We start from the raw sequence: 12270 nt of genomic DNA, 5'->3' as shown, positions 1-12270 counted from the left end.
TTGCTATGTACTACAGGCTTAGGTGGCGTTGGATATGAGTATGTCAATTTAGTAGAACTTACGGAACAGTTCGTATAACTCCCGTAAATAGCGCCATAAATAAATAAATACTGATTTAAAAAAATATCTTTTTCATTCTTCGTATGTGCTCTTTTTACGAATCTACCAATAGACCAATAGCAAATTCAATTAACTGTTGATTATTTGCAAATACTTGAATGCAAGGCACTTCGTTGCTACTCTTAGCAGGTGCCGTCGTTTGTTTACTTGACTGTCTCCACGAGTATTTACTTATTTATTTGGTGTGTGTCAAGTGTCAAAAAAAATGTCTATAACGGTATTATTAGAGAGTCCTTTTCCAGCCAGAATCTTTCTTTAGCTGCCAGTATAATTTAAAAGCGTCAAATGATTATTTTTAGATGAGGCATATGACAGATTCATACACAATTATTTATATACTTCAAGTGTATATGTGTGTGTGGGTGTTTGTTGGTGTAAAATTTGTTTAGGTGTCGTCATGACTCTCCACCTCCCTCCCATTAATATTGGCTTTTCGCACCCAATTCCAATTTCTGCACAACACCAACTCAACACACGATTTAAAACCGACAAATTCGCACAACAACAACAACAACCACGATTATAACGGCAATAACAACTACAAGCTTTGACAACGTGTTACACACAAAAATTTACCGTTACACAAAATGTCAACACACGCAGAGAATGTCAAAAGTGAGACGAGTCTGGATGTGGGTGTCTCTACTGTAGTTGTCGTTGTTGTTGTAACTGTGTTTGTTGTCGTCTATCAAGTGGGTAGTTAACCTTAAATTCAGCAAAGAAATTTGCACATCTTGCCAGCGCGTAGACGTGAGGGTCGCAAAACATTGGCAAATAATCTAGCAAAGGACTCTATCAACGCGTCAAGGGACGCAGGGACAAAGGTTAAACGCCTGCCGGGGGAGGGCGTGTGTAGAATTTCGCAAATGTTATAAATAATAAGGTGAACAAGTTGTCGGCTGCCTGGCATGTGGCATATGTTGCAGAGCTGGCGGGCGTAAAGCGTTACTTTGGCAGCCAACACCGACGCACCCCCACACCACCGACTCAGTTTAAAGATTTTGCAAAGTGTGTATGTGGTTGTTGGCAATTGTTGTTGTTTTTGTGCGTATTAGTATCGCATTGACACGCAAATTGACAAGAAATTGAATCAATGCTATAATACGTCCTTGGGGGTTGCCACTGTCGTTACTTCTTCTCTCATTGCTTTCCCTGCTGTCTTCCTTTAGATTGGCCCACCGTCGGCTGCTTGCTGCCTCGGTTGATAACTTAAAAATTTCATTTCACTTTTTTAAATTGAGTCATATTCAAGTATGTGGCCCGTGCCAGCGCGGTCCAATCAAACATCCCCCTCGGTCCTGCCTCGCCAAATGGCCAGCCAGCCCAGCATGCATGTAATATTTAACAAGTGATATGCCACTTCCAAGTCTATCAGTATGTATGTATGTATGTAGTGTGTTCTCAATAAAGTTATGAATTCTTAGTGTCGCCGTGGCACTTGCTTGTGGCATCGTGGTTGTTGTCGTTGTAACCCCGTGGGAGTATACATTTTCGTATCACTTTGTTTGCAATTTTTTTTTTATATTTTCCTTTATGCTCAGCATCTATTGCCCTTCTTTATTAGTTGAGCGTGTCGACATGAATTTATGAAACTTTATATAATATACATACATACACATGTATTTATATAAATGTTCGTGTGTGTCACCACCCTTCTGCTCACTTTATTATTTGCCTCTACGATTTGTCATCGGTACATGTTTGTTGTGACATTTTTTAAGTTTTTGAAATTGTTATTAAAAACCGTTACGCATGTGTTGCTGTTGCACCCGCTGCGTGGCTGGCCCTCTGTTGTTAGTTTGATAATGATGTGTGTTAAATTGCTGTGAAAATCAGCAACTTGCCACACGGATAATTGATGGTTTAGTTTCTTGCTTGTCAACATATTAATTTTTGCTTTTGTCGTTGTATTTCTCTTTTCCGAGGTTAAAGGTCGTTTCTTCGGAGACGATACAGTGAAATATATTTTTTTTTATAGCAACCCATACATTATTAGGCTCTAAACCGTTTGATATATCATCTTATATAATCCAGTTCAGTCAGAGTTATACTGTATGACTGCCGACGACATGTATGTTTTCCGAAAGTTGTCTTAACTGGTTCCTTACAATTCCGAAAGATCGTTGTAGGCAGATCGAGATTCTAAAACGCTGTCGATGAAATTTATGGCTTATCATATACAAGTTGATGTTGCAACCGAGTTTCTTTCGGAATATCAGCAATCAAAAGGTTGCTTCGAAACAGAAACATCTCATTTGAAGCATATAAATATTACCGACGATGCAAAGTAGATTTAATATTTATCTGATAGTTTCGTAATTTTTTATATACCCTTCTCTATGATAGTCTTGAGAAAATAAGTCGCCGATCAACACTAAAGAATATATAAACAAAACACTGCCTATGCTTATTTTCAGGCTAGGTCACTAACGTCCTCCGCCCTCAGGTAGCTTTTTTCTTTACCTTTCGACTAAGCCCTTACACTAAACAGTAGATGTTTCCCAAAAAGTATTTAAACCAAGAAATTCGGTATTTCTTAGTGGTCATTCGGCGAAAGCAATACACGAAACTTAGGTTCTGGATGTTTTGGTGACGCAGCGCAGGCGATCTGGTGATGATACTGTATACGAGGTCTGTTAAAAAAATAACGGTAATTTCCGAAAAAAAATATATTTATCCATTCGTCTACATTAATGTTGTCCCTTTCAAAATAGTTCTCATTCGATATCATGTACTTATGCCAGCATTATTTTCAAATCCTCGAAAAACTTCTCAAAGTCGATTTTTGGGATAGCCTTTGGCTCTTTCATCGATTTTTCTTGTGCTAATAAAACGACGGCCCTCTAAGGTTTTCTTTATTTTTGGAAATAGGAAAAGCTCTAAGAAGGCTGGGGCATAGTTACAGTATTGCTTTTCGCCAAGAACTTCATTGAAAGGTCTAGAGGGTGTCAAAGTAATTAGAAGACCTAGCACATGTTTAAATATCTATGAAGCTCTAATAGGATGCTTGAATATTTGTTCTTGAAAACATATTTTTTCGAAAAGGTGTAGATCCAAATATTTATTATGGACGACAAAAACTCCAAAGTGGGGGTAAAGGTTTTTCTCCTACATCTTATATAGATTTTAGACTTAGACGTTATGATGTTCTAATAAAAAGAACTGATGGAGTAATTGAGAATTATTTTTCGAAGTTACCTCATCTCTCAGAGTTTTAATCGCTTCCGGTTTCGTGTGCCAATGTCAATAAGCCTGAGATACATGATCAGGTCATAACTTTTTATCGCCAGGTGTATCTTAGTTGGCATTTTCAGTGTTGATTTCCTTATTTTTATTCTAAGAATATGATTGTGTTCATAATAACCCATTTTATTCATGTATGATAATATCAACTGATACCAGAAAAAAATTCGACACTTTGAAATAGAAATTTAAAGTTTAAAGAAAGGTCAAACGTTTTAAAATTAGTATTGTGGATGGACAGTTCCATGGGCTATATATATCAATTTATACAACATTTCTTTAAAGTAGCGCTCTCCATACACAAACTATTTAGCTATTAGTAGCATACTTCAAGGAGCTGTATGGTATATTGCACGCTATATCCAATTATTAGTATCTTTCAATTAATTTCCAAAGTGAGTTTTATATATTGAATCATTGGTTTTTAAACTCAAATCACACAAAGATTAGTTAAAGATCATCACGTTCTTTAAATTAACAAATTTCTGGTTTCTCTAAATTTAGGAAAAATTATAATATAATCTCCAAAAATCGCTATACACTCAAAAACTTTAATATGCTGAGCACTCAACTCTTTGCAAAAAAGTAAATTCGATTAAATTTAAATTTAAGTTTTTCCACTCTCCAAGCAAGTACTACGAAAGTAGTTTCTTTAAGCCAGCCAGACATGGCATTATCATTTCTTTTTATTCCCCAACTAATATACTCACATACTCGTACATATGTATACACAGACATAAAACTAATTTTATATACTTGCCAGCTGTGAATATACATGCCACCGAATATGAGACCCGAAATGGGTGGGTAGCCTAAAAAAGCCAAATAAATGCGAATGCACCAACAAAAAGCCAAATAATGTGACCAAAAAAGCCAAGAACCTCTCCAGCAAAAAACACAAACACAAATGAAGAACCAAAAAAGTAAAGACAGAAAAAGCAAAAAGTTGTAAATAAAATGAAATAAAATAAGAAAACAAAATGATATAACATTTTATGGGTTGTAACGGGTGATTTTTTTGAGGTTAGGATTTTCATGCATTAGTATTTGACAGATCACGTGGGATTTCAGACATGGTGTCAAAGAGAAAGATGCTCAGTATGCTTTGACATTTCATCATGAATAGACTTACTAACGAGCAACGCTTGCAAATCATTGAATTTTATTACCAAAATCAGTGTTCGGTTCGAAATGTGAAATCCGCTTTTTTATCGACAAATTTTGTTCAGCGATGAGGCTCATTTCTGGTTGAATGGCTACGTAAATAAGCAAAATTGCCGCATTTGGGGTGAAGAGCAACCAGAAGCCGTTCAAGAACTGCCCATGCATCCCGAAAAATGCACTGTTTGGTGTGGTTTGTACGCTGGTGGAATCATTGGACCGTATTTTTTCAAAGATGCTGTTGGACGCAACGTTACGGTGAATGGCGATCGCTATCGTTCGATGCTAACAAACTTTTTGTTGCCAAAAATGGAAGAACTGAACTTGGTTGACATGTGGTTTCAACAAGATGGCGCTACATGCCACACAGCTCGCGATTCTATGGCCATTTTGAGGGAAAACTTCGGAGAACAATTCATCTCAAGAAATGGACCCGTAAGTTGGCCACCAAGATCATGCGATTTAACGCCTTTAGACTATTTTTTGTGGGGCTACGTCAAGTCTAAAGTCTACAGAAATAAGCCAGCAACTATTCCAGCTTTGGAAGACAACATTTCCGAAGAAATTCGGGCTATTCCGGCCGAAATGCTCGAAAAAGTTGCCCAAAATTGGACTTTCCGAATGGACCACCTAAGACGCAGCCGCGGTCAACATTTAAATGAAATTATCTTCAAAAAGTAAATGTCATGAACCAATCTAACGTTTCAAATAAAGAACCGATGAGATTTTGCAAATTTTATGCGTTTTTTTTTTTTAAAAAGTTATCAAGCTCTTAAAAAATCACCCTTTACTTACGCGCTCCGCTTGTTGGTGAGTACATTGGTGGTGCGGCACGACGATGGCTGCTGCTGCTGTTGCACTTGTCGTCTGGCAACGCACAGCAAAGCAACGGCACAGGCCATGTTCACCACCAATAGATGTCTAAGTAGGTGGTTTCGTTGCCAAAACTACAAAGCATTCGCTTATGTTTGCAGCACAACTGCGGTCGCTCTCGCTCTGATTGTGGTTGCTGCGCGGCGCTGCGAAGCGTTGCGTTGTGCTCATATTTGCGGTCATGCGCATTTTGAGTTGAGTGAGCACACAAAACAGCTGTTTCGCTGGCTGTTGAGTGAGTCAAATGCAATACACTCAGCTGTCGTCGCTGTTGAGTGTTGAGTGAGTGCTCAGTTGGCGGCTGTGCTGCCACACTTAAGGGGTGTTTTGTGGGGAAGAAATTATTATGGCGTTTTGGTAGTGACATGTGGTTGCGATTAACGGCATGACAGGATAATGCTCTGTGGCAATTGAGTGTGATTTTTGAGTGGAATCATATTTCAAGATGTGGTGAATTTGTGGCTAAGAAACTTGCGGCGGATAAGAAATGCATGCGTATGATCAAATGCCGACGGTAAAAGTGAGTTGGTGAAGAAGATTATGGAATTTTTTTTTTTTACATTTTTAAAAGAATTTTTAACGTTCATTTTATGAATTAAAAAAAATAGTTATGCAATATTCTTAAGGAATTTAACAACTTATTAAATTAAAGATATTTTCTGCGTGGAAATATTTTGAAAATTAATAAAAAAATATTTTATCAATTTCACTTTAAACAAAAAAAATTTTGTATATATTTTGGAAGCAAATGGATTTCAACAAACTTTTAATGCAAAGTATGTGAAATGTGATATTTACTGCTGCCAATTTGTTATAAAATTTTTTTAATAAAATTTATTTTATTTTAAATTTTTCCATTTCTTTATGGAATTTTGAGGTTTATGTTAAAAATAAAAACTTAAAAAAATAATTTCTGAGTAAATCTGTATATTTTAAAAATAATCAGAAATTATTTTTATAATTTTTATAAAAATTCGTGTTTTTACATTTTAAAAAATGTTTAAAGAAAAAAAAAATTCAAAGAAGACTTCCGCAGAGCCATTAGTATTTCATCATTATATGGCTCTACAGCTCTTTGTGAGCTTTGGCAGGCTGAACAATACGACTTCAAGCTACTCTGTCTTTTGGAGTCTCTCTATTTATCGGAGTTTCTTCAGATCTTCATTCATTTGGGCTTTTGAATCATATATGCTGGTTAGCATCTTATTCGTTGCGTTTTAATAAATCGCACCGGGTTTTCGCCTTGAATTAGCTGGTCAAGTTCGCTATTCCATCTTATTCTCTAATAATCAGGTCCAATGCTGACTGCGCCGACATTTTTTCGCAGAAGTTTTCTTACGAAGGTTATCAATTTTTTTTGTCAATATAATTTATGTAGTAAAAATTTAGAAACTACTTTTTTCTCAAAAACTATGAGAAAATATTTTTTTCTATTTTTAGACGAGTTTTAAAGGTTTTGAAAAATATTTTATTTTATAAGCCAATTTTAATTTTTTATTTATAACATTTTATATTTTTGGTATTTTTGATTTATAATATTTAACATTTTAAGAGTGCTCATTACCTAATGTTAATTTTGAGATAAAAATTCAATATTATACATTTTTTTTTGTTTTTAAGCCATCTTGGTGCTTTTACAATACTATTTAGAAGTTAAAAATTTAGTTTCCTAATATTTTTTGTTAAGAAGAAAATATTTATTTTTGGAGTTTTAAGAACTTTAAGATTTAAATTTCATGCAAAATAAATAAAAATATTAGTTAACAAAATGTAATAAAATAATAGGAAAAAAATTAAATATTTGTATTTTTATTTCATACATTTATATTTTTTTTATTATATTATATCTTTAAATATTTTATATTTAGTATTAAATATTAAATTTTGTTAGTCTTTAATACAACAACTTGTCCTATATGAAAGTAAAAAGATTTAATATGAAGCTATTGAAAACGTTAATTTTCTTTAAGGATCAGAATTTTAATTTTTTAACTGTATATTTATATAATAAATAAAATGCTTTAATAATAATTTTTATATTTACTAAAACAAATATTATTTTCCTTACTTTCAACTAGGTAACAATAAGCAATTTCTTTTCATCTTTTTCAACCAATTTAAATTTTATACCATGCATTAAAAACTAATTCCATTTAAAATAAGTTTCTGCACTCATAAACTTCCATTCTTCCTCCACACATACTCACACAAATATACATCAACACTTCACCATAAATCCGTGTATTTCTGCCACTTTTATTGCACCGTAAACTATTCCATTTGTGGGTGTATCTAACCCACACATCGATTACCCCACAAAAGGGGTAATAAAATAAAATTCCATAAATAAATACAAAAAAAACGAAAGCCAAAAAAAAAAAACACCGAAAAACGTCAGAGAATCCGAGAAAATATGCACCAACCGAAAACAGGCAAGGCACTTTTGGTTGGTCGGTGTTGGTTGCTTGTTTGGCTGGAGCCACACCAGTTTGTGGGGGGAGCCGTTACCAATTTGTGTTGGAATTCTGTGGCAAGTACACACATATACATGCTTGCTTGTAGGAGCTGCAGTGGCGGTGGCGGCATCTCTGTACGGGACACTAATGCATACAATTACCACCACTACTGCTGCCACAAAATGCCACCATAGCCACACACAGTCAACTGGCGGCGGCGATGGCGGTGGCTGCACGACCGAACGAACGATTGTCCGACCGCAGAGCCGCAGCGCAGCTAGAAAAATGCCAGCAGTGGCAGACCGAGTACATAGAGTAGGCAATAAGATAACGGCCGCACAGACGACGACTTGTGTCGATGAGATGGCTGCCAGTGGTAGATTTGGCTGCTCCTACAGCAATAGCAATAACAACACGGCATTTGAATGGCAACAATTGTCGAAGGCTGTGACACACTGCAGTCTCTGTCCATGTGTGGCTGTGTGTGCGTGTGGCATGTGAAAGCAAAAGCAAGAAAGCTCTTTGCGGCGCACCAATGGGACCGCGTTATGCCCCGACGGCTCCACCGCCAACAAGCAACAAAGCCAGCACACATAATACCAACCGCACACAGACATACACACATACAAACGCTGCAGCCGAGGCACAGCCGACTTGCACAATTTCGCTACCAACAAAATATGAGACACGACAGCGACAACGAGACAATGTCGACCCACATTTTCACAATCACTCGCAACAAACACACACACATACAAATCGAAAATAACGTGTGTGCTTGTGGTAGCAACTCTCCCCCCACCAAACCACTACCACATGTGCCCTTCACACAGCCTCACCCAATCTGCATTTGTATACACAACCTAACCACGAAGAAGGCTTAAAAGGCAGCCGAAGTGTGTCGACCGAATTGTCGTATTCGCCCCCCTTTCCTCTTATCACTTTTTCTATTTCTCTCTCTTGCCCGCCTGCAGTACTGTGTGTGGCACTCGAGCTCCAACCCTCTGCTTGTGTCGCCGAAGAACACAACACAAACTGCGACCAACGTGGCTAACCCTTTATCGCACATGGGTTTCCTTACAGGACCGCATATTTAAGGTTTTAGTGGGAGTGCAAGCAAAGCCACTGCCATTGCAAACTTGGCTAATATCTGCACGAACATACGCTCAAACACAGAGACGCAGAGACATGGAGATGGCATGTACGAATTCATGCTCAGGCATTAAACTCAAGTGTTGTATTCGTATTTCTGTGGTATCGGCGGCAAACTCTTTGCCAACACTGCCTTATCGGCCGAAGTGAGTGAGTGCGATTGACTCGTGAAAGAATTGTCGATAAGGCGGTGCTTCGGATGTTGAGTGGATCTCATAATACTATTTGTGGTTATTTGATGTTGGAATGAAATGAGAAAAATATTTTTTGGCAAAATTGCTGATGGGATACTAATGGTAGAATCAAGGATAAGAAGCTACAGGAACCATCTACAAGTATCCCCGCCATAGCCATGTGTCGTTCTTTAGTAATTATTGTAATTTCCTTTTCCATATGGTATTTCCGGTACTAATGCGAGACTTTAGACCTTAGAGATAATTTTTTGTTCTATTTATGGTATACGTTTCTTGAGGAGATTCTTTAGTATTCTTAGGTATGTTCTAATCCATTTTGATCAGTACAAGTTCATTCAATGACATTAACTAATGCCAAAACCAAATTGATTCGAGAGGGCCGCTGTTGTCCTGTTAGTTAAAAAGTCGCACTTTATATATCAAAAGTTCTAATGGATTGACTCAACACCGACCTGCTCGGATTTGGACCTTATTGTTTTTTAAAAAACATTTCGAAGTGAAACAAAAAAGTCAAATATAATTCTCTTTGACCTACGCTTAAATCTGAAAGTCAAACCTGTACTTTGGAACTGCAGCTATAAGTCCACTATTTCGATTAATGGCTATAAATTTATTTCGAAAACTTGCTTTGTCTCTAAATATATTTATTCTGTAAGATGGCATCCAGGTCATATTTCATGAGCCAGCTCGAGGGGCACAATTCAAGTCTTGAAGTATTTTTCAAAAATTTAAAGTTTCGTCAATACCTCGATCTTACCAAAACGGATTGACTCCAATAGTGGAATGTAGATTTATCGTTTATTATTCTCTGTGGACATTAAAGCGTTTTAAAGTGGGAAGACAATGATTACAATTAATAGTCTGCCCGCTTGGACTTTATTTAACCCCAAATGACATACAAAAGTGATAAATTCTTATGGTCTACTAATCTAAAATTATTTCTATTCTATATATTCCAGGTTTCGCACATCATTTGGTCGGAATGCATAGTCACCTGCATGCGCCCGATTGGCGAGCGTTAAGCGCGGTAAGCAATCCAGCGGCCTTAGCGCGACCGGGCTTCCCACACGGTGCACCATTCTTTCATCATCAGCATCCCGCTTTCCAGGCACACAACATCGCCGGCAATTTGGAACGGCATGGGCTGCGTGCGCTAAATGGTACGGTACTTCAAGTAATATTTTTATATTTAAAACTTTTTAAAATTCTCTCTCCTTCTCTACAGACACCCATCCGCATCTGACACAACTGCGTCAATTATCAACTGTTGGTGCAGCGCATAGCACCACCAGTCCGGAGGGCTCGCCGACAACTACAACAAACAATTTGAGTGGACGACCCACGTTGACCATCTCGCCGCCTTTAACCACGACAAACAGTGATAACGATAATAATAACAATATCGATACAGGTTTCGAAAGTGATAGCATTTCGGTGACGGGTTCGCCCAGAAAGACGTCTTCATTGCATGAGGACGATGATGGACGTAGTACTTCGCCGCCTTCGAATAGTGGTTCGGCTAGTGGTGGTGGCGCCTTCACATCGCTCATACAACGAAATTCAACGCTGCGCAAGAATGAATTCCTCAATGGGTTCGCATCACAATTTTCACCCACGGCGAATAACTTCAATCCCGCCTTGGCGGCACAGCTTTTCCTGCAGAACCCGCTTTTGCCGCAACCCAGTCAGTGGCTGTATACACAATTGTATGGCAACTACAATGAGTTTCCTTGGTTCCGTGGCGCCGGTAATGCGGTGGGTGATGGTCTAACACAACCTCTACCCGGTGCGTTACCAGCCGAGGTACCGAGTGCAACTAGTCTAACGGCAACCGACGCGGCTAGCGATGGTGTTAACTTGGTGAAGCGTTGCGTAACGCTAATCTCTCATTCTCCGGATGTGGAGAATGCGAATCCGAATGCGTCACCGCCCGTAACGTCAACGCGACGTTCACCATCGCCCGTCGAGACCATCGATCTGGACGATGTGAGCACCATATCACGTACGGAGTTGGAGCGCAGCGAATTCGGACCGATACGTTGCCATACACCCAAAGCGACGGATGTGTGGCGCCCCTACTAGCGGCTGCGTAACGCCATGGTGACGGCGTTGGGCTTAAAAGTGCTCGTAGAGCAGCGTGATGAGACGCACGACGAACTGGTGCTCGAATTGAAGCAGTGATATGGACTCGTGAGGCGAACTGGTGGAGCGGCTTAGAGCATTACAATTGTCATATCGTATTTTAGCGAGTGTGGGATTGAAGGGAGGTACTGAGGAAGCGAGTTTTTAAACAAATTTCATGTAAAATATATATGTAATTAATATAAGTTCTAGGTATGCGCTCTCTTAGAGTGCTAGAGTTGCAAAAAGATCTAACGTTTTGTAAAACGAAGAAAATCACATATCGAATTTATTAAAGAATGTAATGTAATAACAATATAAGCAAATTATATTACAGTTACCCTTAAGAACATAATCAAAATTTCATAACCTTTAAGTTAGGTTTTATGTTCTAAGTTAAAGCATATTTGATAAATGTGTGTTAAGTTTATTATTATGTTTCTAACGTCAGTTTATTGTGCATATATACACATTTCAGCACATACATACATATATTATATGTAGCGTTGTATTTGAGCTAGTCATGTGAATATTTTAAATTATATGGACTTGATAAGTATCTCATAGCGCAGTTAGCTACTGGAGCATTCCATATTGATCTGAGTAATATCTTAAGGTATTTTGTTGATATTTATAAAAATAATAAATCCAAAAGATTCAATAAATATATAAACTTCAAACATGCCTAATTCTAAAGATACAAAATTTTGTTTGATTTTGAAGAGATCAAGAGATTCGTTTAAACTTGTCGAATCGATCAAGTAACTTGCCTAAACCAAATATACTGATTTAAATCAAAGAGGTGATTTCTTTAGTTTTCTAATTCTTAAAGAGATTCGAACTAACAGTTGGTATAAATATAATAGCAAGCGGTTAAATATATATATATATATATTTGGCGTAGGAACCGCTTTAAGCGATTATAGCCGAATCCACCAGAGCGCGCCACT

General features: G+C 37.6%; 1 protein-coding gene across 10 annotated transcripts in view; it reads left to right on the top strand.

Annotated features, from left to right (window-relative positions):
• Nucleotides 1-12003, top strand: part of LOC105208840 (segmentation protein Runt) — a 66337-nt gene extending 54334 nt beyond the window's left edge. For all 10 annotated transcript variants that reach the window (XM_054231403.1, XM_011178897.3, XM_029038169.2 and 7 more), the window contains 2 exons: nucleotides 10159-10359; nucleotides 10425-12003. In XM_054231403.1, the coding sequence (XP_054087378.1) occupies nucleotides 10159-10359; nucleotides 10425-11281 (1058 nt within the window). In that variant the 3' untranslated portion in view covers nucleotides 11282-12003. The remainder of the gene's footprint in view (nucleotides 1-10158; nucleotides 10360-10424) is intronic.
• The last annotated feature ends 267 nt before the right edge of the window (nucleotides 12004-12270 follow it).

This window comes from Zeugodacus cucurbitae, chromosome 5, assembly GCF_028554725.1.
Source record: "Zeugodacus cucurbitae isolate PBARC_wt_2022May chromosome 5, idZeuCucr1.2, whole genome shotgun sequence".
Lineage (NCBI taxonomy): Eukaryota > Metazoa > Arthropoda > Insecta > Diptera > Tephritidae > Zeugodacus > Zeugodacus cucurbitae.
The sequence above is the reverse complement of the archived record's forward strand: the minus strand, read 5'-3'. Positions and strand labels throughout refer to the sequence as shown.